This window comes from Chiloscyllium punctatum, chromosome 25, assembly GCF_047496795.1.
Source record: "Chiloscyllium punctatum isolate Juve2018m chromosome 25, sChiPun1.3, whole genome shotgun sequence".
Lineage (NCBI taxonomy): Eukaryota > Metazoa > Chordata > Chondrichthyes > Orectolobiformes > Hemiscylliidae > Chiloscyllium > Chiloscyllium punctatum.
The window spans coordinates 43,817,085-43,835,889 of NC_092763.1; the positions used below are offsets into that span (position 1 = coordinate 43,817,085).

At 38.4% G+C, this 18,805-nt stretch overlaps 1 protein-coding gene across 2 annotated transcripts in view; it reads left to right on the top strand.

The window, feature by feature from the left end:
- gcna (germ cell nuclear acidic peptidase) overlaps nt 1–17,137 on the top strand; it is a 40,365-nt gene extending 23,228 nt beyond the window's left edge. For both annotated transcript variants that reach the window (XM_072595172.1, XM_072595173.1), the window contains exons 6-13: nt 4,878–4,947; nt 6,411–6,499; nt 7,233–7,421; nt 9,321–9,522; nt 10,052–10,187; nt 10,274–10,412; nt 10,875–11,079; nt 14,694–17,137. In XM_072595172.1, coding sequence (XP_072451273.1) covers nt 4,878–4,947; nt 6,411–6,499; nt 7,233–7,421; nt 9,321–9,522; nt 10,052–10,187; nt 10,274–10,412; nt 10,875–11,079; nt 14,694–14,943 — 1,280 coding nt within the window. In that variant the 3' untranslated portion in view covers nt 14,944–17,137. The remainder of the gene's footprint in view (nt 1–4,877; nt 4,948–6,410; nt 6,500–7,232; nt 7,422–9,320; nt 9,523–10,051; nt 10,188–10,273; nt 10,413–10,874; nt 11,080–14,693) is intronic.
- The last annotated feature ends 1,668 nt before the right edge of the window (nt 17,138–18,805 follow it).

The following is an 18,805-nucleotide window of genomic DNA, read 5'->3' on the forward strand; positions in this document are numbered from 1 at the left end:
CCTAAGGGAAGAGTACTAAACTGGGCCAAGGCCAATTATATCAACATTTGGTAAAAGCTGGGAAATGTGGACTGGCACAGCTATTTGAAGGGCAGTCCACATTTGATATGTGAGAGGCTTTCAAAGATAGTGTAGGATAGGCATGTCCCGTTGTAAGCAAAGGATAGGAAAGGCAAGACTCGTGAACTGTGGATGACAAGAAAAATCATATGACTAGCCAAGAGGAAAAGGGAAGCGTACATAAGGCCCAGGCAGCTAAGAACAGAACGGGCCCTGGAGGAATATCGGAAGAATAGGACCAGTCTTAAACACGGAATAAAGCGGGCTAAAAGGGATCATGAAGTAGCTTTAGCAAGCAGAATTAAGGAGAATCCTAAAGTCTTTTATTCTTATATAAAAACCAAGCGGGTAACTAGAGAAAGGATTGGTCCATGAAAGGATATAGAAGGAAGGCTGCGTGTTGAACCTGAGAGAATGGATGAGATTCGGAATGATTACTTTGCGTCAGTGTTCACTGAGGAGAGGGACATGATGAATGTTGAGATTAGCATAGAAGGTTGATAACTCTGGATCACGTTAACATAAGTAGGGAAGGTGTGTTGGGTAGGCTAGAAGTTATTAAGGTGGATAAATCCCCAGGACTGGATGGGATCTATCCCAGGTTGCTGAGGGAGGCGAGAGAGGAAATAGCTGGGGCCCCGACAGATACCTTTTGTGGTATCCTTATACACAGGTGAGGTGCCGGAGGACCGGAGGGTTGCTCATGTTGTCTCCCTGTACAAGAAGGGTTGTAGGGATATTCCAGGTAACTACAGACCAGTGAGCCTGACGTCAGTGGTGGGAAAGTTGCTGGAGAAGGTACTGTGGGATAAAATCTATTTATGGGCTTTATCAGTGATGGACAACATGGTTTTGTGCAGGGGAGATCGTGCTTTACCAACTTAATAGAGTTCTTTGAGGAAGTGACCAGGGTTGGTGGATGAAGGAAGGGCTGTAAATGTCATTTACATGGACTTTGGTAAGGCATTTGATCAGGTTCCCCATGATAAACTAATAGAGAAAGTGAAGTCATATGGTGTGCAGGGTGATAAAGAACTGGTTGAGCAACATGAAATAGAGAGTAGTAGTTGAAGGGAGTTTCTTGAAATGGAGAAAGGTGACCAGTGGTGTTCCACAAGGATCAATGCTGTGTCCACTGTTGTTTGTGATCTATGTAAATGATCTGGAAGAGGGCACTGTTGGTATGATCAGCACGTTTGCAGATGACACGAAGATTGGTGGAGTAGCAGAAAGCATAGGGGACTGTCAAAGAATACAGGAGTGAACTATACTGTAAACAGAAGAGCCTTGGGAAAAGTTGATGAGCAGAGAGATCTGGGAATTCAGGTCCATTGTACCCTGAAGGTTGCTGCACAGGTGGATAGAGTGGTCAAGAAGGCATATGGTATGCTTGCCTTCATCGGACGGGCTATTGAGTATAAGAGCTGGCAGGTCATGATAAAATTGTACCAACGATATTGGTTCGGCTGCATTTAGAATACTGTGTACTGTTCTTGTCGCCACATTACCAAAAGGATGTGGACGCTTTGGACAGGGTGCAGAGAAGATTTACGAGGATGTTGCTTGGTATGGAAGGTGCTAGCTGGAAAGAGAGGTTGAGTAGGTTAGGATTGTTTTCATTTTAAAAAAAGGAGATTGAGGGGGGAATCTGTCTGAGGTTTACAAAATCATGAAGGATATATACAGGGTTGATAGAGATTAGCTTTTTCCCAGGGTGAGGGGTTCAATAACGCGAGGTCACGCTTTCAAGATGAGAGGTGAAAAGTTTAAGGGGGATACACTCAGCAAGTACTTTACACAGAGGGTAATTCCAGGCACCTACCCTAGAATGCATTGCCAGCAGAGGTAGTAGAGGCAGGCACAGTAGATTCATTTAAGATGCGTCTGGACAGATGCGCGAGTAGGTGGGGAGCAGAGGGATACAGATGCTTAGGAATTGGGTGACAGATTTAGACAGTAGATTTGGATTGGCTCAGGCTTGGAGGGCCAAAGGGCCTGTTCCTGGGCTGTAAATTTTCTTTGTTCTTTTGTTCTCTGCTTTGCCCCCATTGCCTTTTAACCCTTTGTTCCAATACTGTATGCATCTCCTTAAAATCATATATTTTGGCCTTGGATTGTTTTCTGAGGTAGTGAATTCATTCCTCACCATTCACTGAGTGAAGAAAGTTTTCTTTTATCTCAGTCATAAATGAGGTTCCTGTGATTTGACACATTATTCCTGCATCTACCCGGCCTGGTCTTGTTGAATTTTGCAGATTTCCTCTCCCCTGCGTTCTTCTGCACTCGAGCAAATTTAATCCTATCTTCAAGCTTTATTCCATCATTGGTCACACCATCCCAGAAGTCAGTCTGGTAAACAGTTGCTGCACTCCTTTTTCAAGAGCACCATTTCTTAGAAAAGGAGATCAAAACTGTGCACAATAATCCAAGTGTGATCTCACCAAGCCCTTGTATAATTGCAGGAAGACATCCCTGCTCCTGTACTTGACTCCTTTCGTTACAAAGGCAAAATTCCATTTGCCTTTATTGCCTTCTGCATATGTGTGCAGAGTAAGGCCAGGAGAAAAATTGTCAGGCTGTTATAGAAAGTCATTATTTTTCATTTCATTTGTTTATTAATCACAAAAATATTGAAGGGATTGATTGAAGGCTGTTTAATTTTTTTAATTCATTGCTAAAGTATGGGTGTTATATGTTAATGTTTATGCCCATTGGTAATTGTTCTTGAGAGGGTTAGCTTCCTCCTTGAGGTTAGTAAATTCAAGTAGGATGGGGTCTTCCTGACTGTGGCCTGCAACCACATGGGATAAATGTAGATTTCAACAGCTTCCTCATTTCCCCTCTCCCCACATTATCCCAGTCCCAAGCCTCCAACTGGGCACCACTTTCCAGACCTGTCTATCACTCCCCCTTCTGACCTACCACCTTCTCCCTCACCTTCATCCATCTATCGCTTTCTCAGCTCCTCCTCCCACCACCCCTCTCCCACTTATCTCTCAGCCCTGACCCACAAGCCTCATTCCTGATGAAGGACTTATGCCCAAAACATTGATTCTCCTGCTCCTCTGATGCTGCCTGCCCTGCTGTGTTTTTCCAGCAGCAACTCTCAACTTTAAATCTATGATCCAGTCATTGATTCCTTCATCAAGGGATATGTTTCTTTGGAGACATCAAGTCTCAGTGACACCATCACTATTTGACCCTTATGGGGTAGGGACAGCATTCTGTTAAATATAGAGCAAAGCTCACTCTACTCTACTCTTAAAAAGTAGTTTCCACGACTCTTTGGAATTCAAAATAAAGTTCCTTTGACTCTTTTCAAACAAAAAAGCATTCCCCTCACTATCCCCAGCAAATACATTTGGGATTGGGGCAACAAGGGATTGAAATACAACATGAAATTTCTTTGACTTGTTTGAACTGAAAATAAATTTATTTTGACATCACTCCCAGCAAAAGCACTTGAGGTAGGGACAACAGGGACAAGGGGTTAAAATACAGACTAACCTTTCATCTACTCATTTGAACTCCAGTAAACTTAGACATCTCAGCTTTGTCCCCATGAAACACCATGATAAGATGCATGTTTCGATGATTCCATTGGTCAGAGAATCTGAAAATACGATATTTCAGGATAAGGACCAATCTTATCAGAAGGGAATAAGAAGCAATGAGACTTGAGGGCTGTGTGTCTTTGGTGCTCTACTGGAGGATGTGAATGTTTCATCCCTTCAGGCAGTTTTAGAGTTGACAAATTTTTGGCATCTCAGGGAATCCAGGGATATGGGGAAGTGTGCAGGAAGGTGTGGTTATTATTCAGGATCAACCACAATTGTATTGAATGATGTTGTGGTTTTGAAGGACCATTAATCTATTCTGTTCTGATTTCTTGTGTAGTCTAATATTTTATCAATTTGAAGTGATCTGACAGTATTTGCATTTCATAAATAGATCAAAAGTGCTATAATTACAAATTGTGTCACAGAATTTTAATTATTTTATTACCTTTAGCTTCTTTCAAATTAGAATGAGCTTTATTGTCATGTGCACTTAAATGAGTGCAGTGAAAAGTTTGCAATGTAGCTACTTATGGAGTCATGTTAGGTATAAGATACCGACATACAGATACTGAATTGTTTGATGCAAAATTGAAAAAAATAGTACATAAAAGTCCAGCATAAGAATAAAAAAGGGGAGAAAAAGTACTCCAGTTACACCCTCGTCCATATCAGCACCTAGCCTTCAGACTACACCGGGCCAGTCTCCAGTTCATGCTGGGCTTCAAAACTTGAGGCCTTGCGTCCAGTCCGCAAAGGCCTCTCCTTTCTGTTGCGGCCTCCAGTCTGGGATGTGTCTCCTCATGATGGCCTGTATTCAGGACTCATTTCGAGGACGCTCCTGCCTTCGGTATGGGACCCACCTTCTGAGCCAGCCTCCAATCCAGGACTCTCCGCCAGGCCTTACCTCAAGTGCTGGCCTGGTCTGGGACTTGCTGCAACAGATTTCAGTCCAGGAGTCGCCTCATCCGTTCCCCTGTGAATAAGTTGAAAGTTAGAAGTTTAAAAAGGAAGGAGAAAAAGAACAGGTGGAACAGAGGAGCTCCGCCTGGAGCATCCTACTCTGCCTGTGTCCCATAACAGTCCACAGTGAGGTGGGTTGTTTCTCAATATCTTTTTTTAATGCACTGATCTTTATACTTCCCTTTGTGCTATGTATAGAGATGTCAGCAAGGATATGCATGAAGATGGAGGCAGATAGCATGATAAGAATTGCAAAAGGGCTAATGTTGACATGGGTGTGATCTTTTTCTCCGGCAGTTCTAGTGCGAGTAAAGACACCAAAAGTGCAACCAGAAAGATACAGAGCTTGGAGGGAAAGTGATGACAGGTCAGTACCGACTGAATGTTTAATTAAATGAAAATCAAGTTACGTCATTGTACAGAACGTGCATCAAGATCAGCCTAGAAACAGTCTTAATTCATAGGATCCAGTAATTCGGTCGGGACTGATTTCAGTGACTTTTAGACCTTAATAGACGATGTAGACAACATTCACCATTTATTTGCTCTTTCTTGTATATCACAATTATAGTTCCACTAATTCCTATTTCATTGAAATAATTTTAATAGCAAGATTTTCAGTAGAACAGGTCCACAAGTTGTTGGACTTTTAGATTTGAAGGTGAAACTGAATCCCCTAGGGGGTGGTGGTCCTATGAGCAAAAGTTAGATAATTGATTTAAAATCATCCATGTCATTTTTGCTTAAATTGATAGATTGCCAAGCTTTTATATACTTCACTCATTTCAATCATAAAATACTGTTGTCTCAATAATATTGGTAGTACAGAACTTGGACTTTGCTGAAAAAAAAAGACCTGTTTTGTTGCAGCTTTTCATCTTGCATTCAGGCCGTTTTGCAAGAGTACCAATTCAAGGGAAAACAGAGATCAACATGAAAGGAGAGTGCTGATCATTTGGCAGGTGGACTCTAGTTGAGGTGTTACCTTGGCAAATATGTCCATTAATACTAACTGTTAACTGTTCAACTTTTAATTTGTGTCACCCAGCCTGGTTTGCAATTTTACAATGTGGTTGATTTCTTATGCTGACATCACTTCAGCTGGAGTTCTGATGAACCCTTTTACGTGCAGCCAATTCAAATTACTGCTTGGATATATGAAATTCTCGTGCATCTCCAGATCTTTCAAAAATCCAGGTCAACTTGTTCCGTACATGCAGCAAAAAATCAAATTCCCTAGATGTCTCACGACTTTTAAAGGGACTATAGTAGGACTGCATTTGTCATTCCAAGTATGCCTGACCCACTAACTATACTGCTGTTGGAGACTGCACTTGATCTTGAATGTCTATGTGCCTCAATAGATTTCTTTCATTCTGTAAACATATGCTAACTTTCTATTAGTTGTTCGATTGTTTTGCAGCATTGTGCAAAGATCGAGAGCCTATTGTTTTTTTCACATTCCATACCATTATTTGCCTTTAATAAACTAGAGAGTGGGGACAATATGTACTTATAGTCCAAGTTGTTCCTTAGCATTATTGTTTGTCTCTCTCCATTTTAAAAAAAAATCGCATGTTACTAGTATATCATGACAAATCTCAATTTCAATATTGACCTGACTGATCACAGTTTTGTGGTATGGAGTGGGTGTCAGCCAAAATGAAGTGCATGACTTCTCCATTTCAGTTTCTTCAGTGCCTAATGATTGGCCTTTTGGTGGTGATGGTTGTCAGGAGGCATGAATACAGGGTATATGACTGAACGTTTATATTTAAGAATTTATTTTTATGCCCTTCAATTTCCATGTAACAATGATTTTCTGCACAGTCTTAAAGACTTCATTGTGAGTGATGAGTCATCTTTTGACGAATTGGATATAAACGGGACTGTGGAGAAAGAGCACAGCGCTCATATTGGTAAGTAATCTGCATACAAAAAGTTCTATAGATGCCCATTTGCTCATGGTTGTTTCTCATGTTCAAAGCATCAACTCTCCCACTAGAAATTCTGTTAATTTCATAATGCATGCTCTTCAATAGGAAACTAGCAGAATGCTATGTAAAATATTGCTGTAGCTGAGAAGAAGCATGCAAGCATCTTGTTATCTAAATTCAAAACTTGCACCTAGGAGTCCGGAGGAAATAAAAAGCGTCTACCTTTGGAGACAAGTTTGACAAGGAACATTGGACACAGAGAACTTACAATCCACTATAATTTTATTTAAATTATATTTCAGTGTTAATGCATCTTACAAAAATTGAGTCTCGGGTATGTAGAATTTCAGCAATATTTTATGAAAAATGGCAATAATTAATGAATAGTTTGATACTATTTCACATACTGCTTTCATATTTTGAATTTGTGAATGGTGGTAAGCTGATGCTGCATTCACATCATTATTTTCCTCACCTGATTTCAAGGATAACATAAATCAATTTAGAGAAGTCAGGAATTGGCAAATGCATGTCCTCTGGGGCAGACTGTAGTATACTTGAGCAAGGTCAAATACTTCCTATTTTTAGGCTATTTTCTTATTAGAAGTGGGCAGTGAGATCAACTTTTGGACATATTGTGGAGTGGCAGGAGGAGAAAGAAAGAAAGAAATCTGAGCATTACATTTGGGCATGTTGAATTCTGTTTAAACCACAGGACTCATGGGCTCAGAAGGTGGTAGTAGCTCAAATCATCCCACGAACGCCAAAAAATTGAATGAACTGTCAAATCCATCAGATACATCAAGCGATGAGTTTGAGTCACTTTTTCAAAGGATTAAAAGCAAAACACAGAGAGATCCAAATCTAATTTCCAGCAACTTGAATGAAAGAATGGCTAATACTGGTAAGTTTTTTTTAAGTTATTTTGTTAATTCACTATCCTTAAGCAAAATCAACCTATTGATGTGAAGGTATGTATGTGAATGTACATAGGATGTCTGCTTTGAGTGTGTGAACCCATTCATGAGTTATTAATCCTTTCATGACCTTGTTTCACCTAATCTGAGTGATTACAGCTAGATGTTGCAGCATGTATCCCCATTGGGCTATTATTTGAAACTAGCTTGATGGTTCGAGAACTACTGAATAGAAAGTTAGGATAAATTTCTTCCCTTGTTTCCTTTTAACACTTGTCCAAAATCTTTAAATCTATGTACCATCAGCTGATTAGGCCAGGTTTTCTTTGTGACAGATTTACTTAAAAGGAGATAATCTGGTGTACCTGTATTGTCTGCACTCAATCTCCTTTCTGCTTGAAAGAAAATACCCCAGATACTCCACATTAATCTTGTGTCTAGAATCACTTGTCCTTGGAACTGTTCTGAGAAATTTCCTCTGTACCCAGGTTGGATATCATCTGACAATTGTTTTAATTGTTCACATCATGTGAGTAGAGCTGACTAGACCAGTATTTATTGCCCATCCCTTGTTGCCTGGAGAGCTTTAAAGGTCAGCATGTAGGTCACCTGTAGGCCAGACTATTTGAGGACTGCCAATATCCTTCCCTAAAGGGTATTCATGAACCAGATGGGATTTTATGATAATTTTGACAGTGGTTACATATTTGATGTTAGGCCTGCTTTTTTTTATATATAATTTAAGTTTTGCCATTGGCCGTGGTGAGATTCAAATTTATGTCCTCAGAGCAATAATCTGAGATTCAACGTTACTATTCTAGTGATATTACCCGTCCATTACTGCCTCCTCTTAAACATGGTGTCTGTGTTGTCTCCTCTAAATGTTATTCTTGCTCCAATTTTGAAATTTTGTGCCAAATTTTGGGCTGTGGGTTTAATTTAGTTGGTAATGGTTTCCTGGTCCTAGTTTATAGCAGTCCGAGATACACATGCTGATGGCACAATCAAACCCATCTGCTGACCATCAGCAAAAGTGGCTTAGTAGCCATTTTTGCATGCTGTGTATTGAAGAACATATCTGCTAAAGTGCATTTAGGGCATGTAGTGAGAGAACCAACATCAACGTAAAATATTATCTTGAATTGGTCCCTAGTTGTCTCTGAGAAGGTGTTGGTAAGCATGGTCATTGTTTGGATCTGTTAAGGAGGTTATTCCAAGATTTTGATGAAGCGACACTGAAGCAGTAGTGCTATAATTCCAAGTGGCTTGGCGTTTTGATATATTTGCTGTCATTGCCCTTGTCCTTCTGGATGTTAGTGATCATTGGTTTGAATCATGCTGTCAAAGGATCCTTGGTGAATTTCTGCAGTACTTTGTATAGATAATATACATTGTTGCTATTTGAATGTGATTAGTAAAGGAATGGAATGACACCACATCCATAACCAATCCAGCCAGCTTATTGGTCCTGGATGGTGTCAAGTAGCATTGGAACTGCATTCATCTGGCAAATGGGGCTATTTTCCATCACACTCCTGACTTATGAATGATGGACAGGATTTTGGGAGTCAGTAGGTGAATTACTCACTGCGGTACTTCTCGCCACTGTATTTATATGGTGAATCCATTTGAGTTTCTGGTCAATGCTAATTCCAAGGATGTTGATAGTGGGGGATAACCATTGAATGTCAAAAGGCAATAGTTAGATTGTCTGTCTTGTGAAGATGGTCACTGCCTGGCATGTGTGGCGTGAATATAGTTGCCACTTTTCAGCTTACGTTTAAAATTAAAATAAACTGTAGTAAAACAATTTTTTAGGAAAATTTGCATATTTTGTCTATTTTATTATAAATTCGTTATTCTCCCTTTTTTTTTAAACCACATAGAGCCAGTGAAACCAAAACCAAGTTTTAACACACTGGAAGTGAACCGCAAATCTAGAGACAAGAAGAAATTTGTTCCGATCTCGACCCAGCCATCAAAATCTGTGAAAAGTGTTCTATCAGAACTAACTTCATTGAACCAAGTATCAGACTTTAATCTATCGAGTGTTTCTGAGTCACAATCTCAACGTCCAGTATTGAGACAGTACGTATTCTTAAAAGGTTTCCTGGCCAGTCCTTTGTTGAGGTGTTGTCAATGTCTGTTTTTGTTTTGTCAAAACCTAGATTCTCACGATTGGATATTTCTGGATCTTTATTTTATGAATCTGGAAATGCTCAATTGGTCTGTCTGATATGGAAAGAACACCAGAATTCATCTGCCAATGATCTTGGTAGATAAGTATGTAATCTAGTCATAACTGACTGAGAGTACCATAACAAACTTGATAGTGTGTTACAGGTCCTGTGCATGTTGAACTTTTTTTTTGTCCCAGAGCATTTTTTAATAGAGATGTGATCTTTTTAGATCCTTTTTATGTGAATGTTTTGTAATCACAATTTTGAATGTCAATAATGGGCTATCGTCATTAAGTTATAGGCAATGTCCTCTTTGTATGATGCATGAGACTGCAATTACCCCTTACATTAATTAATATGGTTGGTTCTTTTCTTTTAAAGAGCTTCCTTTTTGGTGAGCGATTATTCCTTAATTTTGATTTAATGTTTCTCATCAGGTGCCAAATACCTTGCTGTTTCCTTCAGGACTTGACTCTCAGCTCGTCAAAATATGTAAAAAATTTCAAACAAAATCGTGAGGAATTAACTCAAGAACTCTATAATTTATACAATAAGAGTGTTTTTCAGCAGAAGGTAAAACATTATTGATCCTATAATGGTTGCCAGCCAACAAACTTGTCCGTTCTTGGATATGACTATCATTCCCTATGATTTTGCAGCTTCCGGAGAAGTTGGTGATAACCTGGAATAAGAAAATGCGAAAAACTGCTGGATATTGTGTTACTGGACAGAAACGAGATGGTGCTGTCAAACGCTATGCCAGAATCGAATTGTCAGAGAAAGTTTGTGATTCAGCTGGTGAGAACAATACTTAACATGTAATTGAATAAAAGTGCTTTCAAGTAATGTTAATTTTTATTCCATGCACATTGATTTGATTTGGTATCTGTCTCCCCATTTTGATTTGATAATGACAGCATAAAAATGGGAAGGACAGATGTTAAAACTGGAGCCGAGTTCTGATCAGGATCACTAAATCTGTCTGAGCAGTTTTCTTTGTTGTTTCCTCTTTTTTTAAATTTCTGTAATTTAAGGAAAACCACCTTGATGACACATCCAGACCATTAGCTCAAATATGCAGTGTCTGTTTGGACAGATTCCCATTTAACTTGGAACAGTAAGTTGCCCTGATGCTGATGATCCATTATTTTTCCTTCATTAAATGCATTTAACCATTAGAATTTCCAAAAGAAAGCGAATTAGTATAATCTTATGTAAGGATGAGTTTCCTGCTTCATTTAGTTTGGTGTTACTTTGCAGAACGTCTGCGGGATACGTTGATTCATGAATTGTGTCATGCTGCCACCTGGCTTATTAATAACGTTCGTGATGGACATGGACCATTTTGGAAGTTGTATGCACAGAGATCTATACTTGTCCACCCAGAATTACCAATGGTTACACGCTGTCACACATATGAAATAAATTACAAGTATACGTATCAGTGCAACAAGTGCAAAAACACGTAAGTATGAGAAATTCACAGTTTCTTAAACTATTCTAACTTGAATTGTCAACAAAACAAAGCAATTAAGTTCAATTATTCAAACAGTGTAAACTACTGAATTAAGAGAAAAGGGTTCCAAATCACAGCTCATTTTGTACTGCAGTATTGGTCTTTTCATTTTTAAATTTTTTTCCGTGGCCTCTCCCTCCCAAACTCGCTCCAGCCTTTCAACCAGTCAAGATATTGGTATTGCTGCATTCTGGGTTTTTTGTACACTCCCCAAAATCAATGACTGTGGATGAAGCTTCGTCTTCAGTTGTGAAAGATGGCAAGTTTTAGAAATCAGTCCACACCACTCCCACCTCACCCTAACCCCCACCCCCAAATCCATGAATTTTCCTCTAAGGGCGGCTCAGTGGTTAGCACTGCTGCCTCACAGCGTTAGTGACCTGTGTTCAATTCCACCTTCTGGTGACTGTCTGTATGGAGTTTACACATTCTTTTCTGTATTTGCATGGATTTTTGCTAGGTGTCCTGGTTTCCTAAGTCCAAAGATTTGCAGGTTAGGTGGATTGGCAATGCTAAATTATCCATAGTGTTCAGGGATGTCTAATTGAGGAGTGTTAGCCATGGAAAATGCAGGGATATGGGGATAGGGTGAGGATGGGACTGTATGGGATGCTCTTCAGAGGGTCGGTGTGGATTCGTTGGGCCAAATGGCTTGTTTCCATACTGTAGGGATTGTAATCTTGAAATTGAAATTGAAATACTCTTTAAAACATAGCCAAATTCTTAGCCAAATGGATATCTGTTGCAAAGATCCTTCAGCACCTTCCAAACCCTCTATCAATTCCATTTTAGAAATCTAAGGAGAGTGGGTACATGGGAACACCACCACCTGCATGTTGCCCTTCAAACACTCACCACCCTAACTTTGAAATATATTGCTGTCCCCTCACTGTCAGTGGGTCAAAACCCTGAAATGTCCTGTGGGTCTACCTACAGCACATGGATAGCAGCAGTTCAAGATGATAGTGCACCATCTCAGGGGCAACTAAACCATGGCAATAAGTTCTGCCCCAACCAGTGACACCATGTCCTATGAATGAATGGAAAGAAAATCTCTGAATTTTTGTTTGAGAAGACTTCCACAAAACACGTTGGACATTTTCAGCTATGTTAAATGTACATAAATGCAAGCTGTTTTTGCAATGTTCTAGCTTGTCAATTTGGTTTCAGCACTCTTGAGCTAAAAAGAAGGAAAAACAGTCAGGTTCAGCCTCTTATCTCACTGAACTTGCTCATGTTCTCCTGTCTTTCTGCACCTCCCATGGTGGGTTATCTTCTGGCCAATTACCTTGCATCTTAGGTGGCTGGCCAACCATTTGAGTTACTGGACGTTTTCTAGGATCTGAGGAACTTGGACTTTCAATTGAGGATGGACAAAACTATATTAACAACTTGTGACATGGATTGTACTTGTCTGATGTGAGATTAAGACTCCAAATCCATGTTAGCCCAAATCTCATGTGCTTCAATCTTACACACACTACTTTTTGTATGTGGGACTTCCTCAAATGCTTTCTGAAAATCAAAATGCAGCACATTCACATTTTTGTTTTCGTATGTGTTCTATCAGTTATGTTCTCACAAAATTCCTGTACATTTCTCAAATATAATTTCCCTTCTGTAGTCTATATTGCCATTTTCTAATTTCATTGGTATTTTCAAAGTGTCCTGTTACTGTGTACTTTTTAGAATATGCTAGCATTTTTATCTCCTACTGACGGTAGATCAAACAGTCTGTAAAACCAAATTACTCACTCAACAATTGGCTTACATTTGCCACCCTCAAATCTGACAGGACTGTTTCAGAATCTGCAGAATTTTCAAAGATGACAACTGATGCACCCACTATCTCCATGACTCTTTTTCCAGTTCCCTGGGATGTAGATCATTAGGTCCTGAGGATTTATCAACTTTCAGTCCCATAAATTTCTCCATCACTACATTTTTACTGAATCTAATTTGCTTCAGTTCCTCCTTCCAAATTGACTGTTGTTTCCCTCATATTCCTGGGAAGGTCCTTCTATCTTCTGTGAGAACAGAACTAAAGGAGTTGTTTTAATAGCTTTAATTGCACTGCCATTTTCTGACTACGTTATTTCCCCCCCCCCCCCCCCCCAATTTTGGTTGATAAGAGACAACCCTTTGTGTTCACTAATCTTTTCTCTTCTTATAGAGGTTGTTATGATTTGTTTTTATGTTCCTACAAGATTGCTGTCATACAGTCGGTTCTGCTATAAAGCGTGTTACTTCGATGTGAATTAGCTTTTAATGCAGTTGAAGAATTTAGATAGTTATTTGTAGAACACAAATTTTCCTGGCCTGTATTGGCTATAACATGATTCGAGCTACATTAGTTTAAATGGCATGGCTGTTGTGCAATTTTCTTATAACGCGAGATCGCACAAGAACTGAACTTTCGCGGTATACCAGAACCAACTATACTAAATTTCCTCAAACTCCTTCACCGAATTAACTACTTCATTTCCCTTAGCTGAATTTTTTTAAAGAACTTTATCACTCTCTTATTTGGATCCAATACTTTCCTTATTTTATTTTGGCTGTTGTGGTTAGCCACCTTTTGCTGTTTGTTTTGTTTTTGGACCAGAAAGGAATATTCAACTGTTACAATGCATCCATCTGTTCCTTAATATTAACTATTGCTTATCTAATGTAGTGCCTTTGAATGAAGTTAGCTAATCTGTTGGAGCCAATTTATAGCTAATGTATTTATAGGTTCCTGTGTTTGAAATTTAGGACCACTTGGATCACTTCATTTTCCATTCTAATCAAGGACTCCATCATGCTATGATCACTCTTCCCTAAAAGACTTTGCACAAGAGGATTATTAATTAACCCCATATTGTAGACAGCCAGATTGACTATTTCCTGTCCGCCAGTGAATTCCTTAAAGTACTAGTCTTTAAAAAAAAATCTTGTACACACTGCAGGAATTTGTCTTCCGCTATATTATTCACATATGGTTTGCCAAATCAATATTTAGATTAGAGTTACTTATGATTTCTACAGTGATCTTAGAGAATGCACCTCATATCCTACTTAATGTCGTCTCGTACCTTACTACTCCTGCTGTATAGACTTGTAGACTTGTGTTTTGCACTCCTTAATGCTGTGATGCTGCAGAATTGCACTTTGTTTTACAACAGTCCTGTGAAGTTTTATTATAATTAGCGTGCTATATGAGTCAGCATTGCTTTATTAACTACCTTCTAATCTACAAACTGAAAATCACTGGCTCATACTGTAACTGTGGATAATACTGTAAACCTTGAACAGGGTTTTCAAATAAGAATAATCCTTTCTTTGAACAGAAAGAAAATTTGATTAACTGTGAATAAGTTCTAAACCTACTGATTATGGATTGTCTAATTCTCATCCTCTAGCCTTTGATTTTTAAAAAAGTTGTTATGAGGAGCTCCTTGTATTGTTGATAGTGTGAACCTCAGTTAAGATTCTTTTTCATTATTTCTGATCAATGAACATTCTGCTACTAAGCATGTCTACTTTTACTCTGTATGGTATTCATATTTAAAACTTCTCTACAGGATTGGGCGACATTCCAAATCATTGGATACACAGCGTTTTGTCTGTGCTTTATGTACGGGCCCTCTTGTTCTATTAACAAAGCTGTTAAAAGATGGCACACCTGCCAAAAAGGATCTAGCGCCATTTGCTAAATTTGTGAAGGAGAACTACAGCTCAGTCAAGAAGGAGTTTAAGGGACTTCAACATGCTGATGTCATGCGGCAACTAAGTGCAGACTTTGCAAAGAAGACGCAGATAACTGATTTCTAAATGTTAGCAATTCAATCTCTTTTGAAGATCTGAGGAGATAGACGAATTCTATAACATTGTAAGCTTGAGAGTCCACCAGGCTATATGTTGACCAAAACTAAAAATTTATTATTTTTTTTCCTGCAAGGGAAGAAGCATTTTGTTGCTAAAAATAAAACTTTGTGTTACGGAAATTATTCCAATTAGATGTATTAAATATTTACAATTCAACCTAACACACTGATCTCTTGGAAATAAGAGTTCTTCTTCATCATATTCCAGACAGGTGTCCAATTTTTGATGCACCATGAATGTTCTGCTTATGCTCTAGTTGACGAAGAAAGCATGCAATAGTATGTTACCTCAAAGTGTGGTTACTTGATAAGACTATGAAGAACGGGACTGAGGGGTCTGTTGTCACTTTTTGTGACCATTTCTTAGCTGCGTCCTTGATATGAAAATGGACAGAGTCATCTATTTCTGCAACAGTAAGAATCCCACTTGAAATTAACTTGGGGCTGTTTTAAGAGTTTTCAGCTGCTTCAATCTACAGAGTACAAATTAGCATCTGGTTTCTGTGAAAATTTATCTTGCACTTGCAGCATTCTGAAATTTAACTTTTTGCATTCATAAAGCACTGTAAAGGGAGCTGTATCTGGTAATAATCTCTTGTACTTAATCTGGGAATATTTAGTGCCAACAAGCAGTGATCTTGTACAGCTGTAGCAAAAAATGTCTAAAGAAGCCCAAGTGAGGTTTGAATAATGTTGTAAAGAATGTTGCATAGAATTTGCTTTCATGAGGCACAATGGTGGTGATCGAAAGGGATATTTTAGATTTTTCCATTTAACTTTGACAAATTGGCTTATTGTTGTGACAAGTTTGTCTCTGGCCTGACCACTGCAGTATAATTTTAAAATAGAAAGAATGATATTAATTTCATTTATAAAATTACCTTCTGGTGTTTCTCAAACACAACAAAATACTTCAAACGGTAAAATACGTTGAAGTGAAGATAGTTGCCTTGTGTAGGCAAACACAGTTGCCACTTTGCACAACAAAACCCCATAGTTGTTTCCTATTTTAGCCATATTAAACTTATCCAGGTTGGCTATATTTGGCCTAATTCTAATTCTTATAAAGTTGAAAATCACATGACATCAGGCTTTAGTCCAACAGATTTATTTGAAAATATAAGCTTTCGGAGGGCTATTCCACAGATGAAGGAGCAGTGCTCCGAAAGCTTATATTTAAAAAAAAACCTGTTGAACAATAACCTGGTGTCGTGTGATTTTTAATTTTGATCACCTCAACCCAACACTGGCACCTCCACATCCTAATTCTAAAATGGCAGATGTTGGTTTGGGTTTTAGGACATTCTTTAGTAATGTATTGCACTATTTGTTATATTCAGCTATTCTGTAAAGGACTTTTATAATTTTCTGTTTCTTGTTCATATCATGGTCTCCTGTAGCAATTTCTGTATTGGTTTGGAGAGTTTCTGGGATATTGAACTCTGATGTTGGAAATGACCTCTTTCGTAACTTATGCAATAGTAACAAAACTGACCTGTACTGCTGGTCCAATGTAAATGCTAATTGTGAAAAATGCTTTTAAGCATTTTTGAGTAATCGGGACCTCTGGTCAATTTAGCCTTATCCTTATGACTCTGAATGTTTGCAGAAAAATCATTGTTATTAAAAATTGCTGACTTCCTTCGAACAATATTGCACTGATGTGAACAAGGTATTACAGGCAACTATTGGACTGCATCTGTTTAGGGGATGTTGCAAGTATTGCTCTGTGTATTTCTATTAAAGAAATTTATAAATTTAGAATAGTTGTCTGAACTGTGGTATTTGCCAAACTGTATTAGGTTAAATAAGTTGGTAGTGATACATCCTAGTTTCATGAGTTCAGATGAAAGGGTAAAGGGTAAGAGAATTAATACAACCTATACACTGGATGTTTAAATCTGTGGACCATTAAACACCAAATCACTGCCCTTGAATGAGGTTCTTTAGTGCTGCTTTTCACTTTTGACCTATAAATCCTGTTAAACCTTCATTACTTGTGTTTAGATGGTAAAATTTGAGTTTATTGTGTGAACTGATTTTGTCAAATAAAGTTCAAGAATACCTCTTCATTGATATCCCTTCAAATAAAGATTTTATCATAAAGAAACTGCAACATTTTATTCCTACTTGAAAACAATCTGCAATCATAGAATGCATGAAATGGAAAGAAAAATCAGTTTTTATGTGTAATACTAACTACCAATTGATGGAGTTTTGCTTGAGTTTCAGAGAAATACGCAATGGGGCAAGAAATATTGGCTTGGTTTATCTTGGAATAGTTAAAATAAGAATAAAGATCAAAGTGATAAACTTTTTATAGTGTATCCATAGCTTACTTAAATTAGTATTTCCTCTTTCAAAATTGTCAAACAATACTTGATTCAAATTTTGGAAACCTTTTGGACAAAAACTGAGTTGTCCAAGAAGTCATTTCGGTAAATACTTGAATAGAAAATGGTTGGAAGAATATGGGTCAAGTGCCCTCTACCCACTGTGTCTAACAGCTGTCATAAGGAAACCATTACTTAAGAATAGGGCTTATCATTTAGCAAGTTTTGGGTAGCCAGTGGTGTATTGTGCTTGGAATGCCTTGGTGACCAGATTCTGAAACATGATGGTAGACAAGCAAGCTGGATGATAATGCAATTAGACATTTGACATCCTGTACATGGTTAAAGTCATCCAGAGCTTCATGATTGTGGTATACATCCCTGTGAACCACAACGGATTAAGGCAGCTGAAGCATACAGGAAGATTTTGAATGAACTGACGCACAACTGTATAGAATTTGGTGTGGATTATTAGCCCTGGAAACCAAACCCTCCCTCCAGGATCCAGTGCCCCTCCATTTGAGCTGTCTCGAGAAAATTTCCTTCTTGCCCTTCAAAGCAGCAGGAAGGTTCCTGTATCACCATCCTCAAGATAAGGGGATCTGAGCTGGAGTATAATGCATACAGCAATTCCCGTGTAATAAACATTTAAATAGGTTCAGATGAAGCCAGGTTATATGCTTGTTTTTGTTTCCTGGAGGAAAATGTTTTTCATTTTATTTTTGGTTCTACAAACCCTGTATAGATTTTGGAAGGGCCTACTTTTCATTTTTTTGTTTGTTCATTTCCAACCGCATCCTCTTGATGTATGGGCTCCCTGCCAGAGGGGTCTGGTAGATCAGAGGACCTCCTTGAAGACTTGTTTGTGGGTCTGGAGGATGTGGCCACCAACAAATCCAGAAAACAATTTATAAAGTGGGTTGGAACAAACAACTTTTTTTAAAGCCCTGCCCCCACCACCATTATTATGACAGCATCTGGATATCATGGAGAGTGTGGGCTCTGACAGCATTGCTAAGTCTTTTGGGCTGATGAGCATAAAAAAGGATTGAGGTGGTTATAATGGCTAATGATTAATATTTAATTTCATTTTGGTAAATTTCCACTGACTTTTATTTTTCTTGTCACAATGCCTCACTGGGGCTGTACAACCTGTTTAATGTTTACCTTAGAAAGAGTAGAAAAGTATTGATTCTGGAGGAAAAATGTAGAGGAACTTTGGTGATGAGTGCCTTGTAAGTACTTGGACTACCAGACATTAAAGGAGATAGTAAAGACTGAGATGTAATTTATTGATTCTCTTAATGTTGTTATGGCACACTGTGTAGCATACTGTAAAGTGAGCCCTGCTATTTCCAGAATCAATTCAAAGGCTTAAGATTCCTAATAAATATGCAGAATTCCCCAGTTTACCTAACTTCCATAGTCAGATTTATTGGGTTCTTTTTCTTGAGATTCTTACACACTTGATGCAAC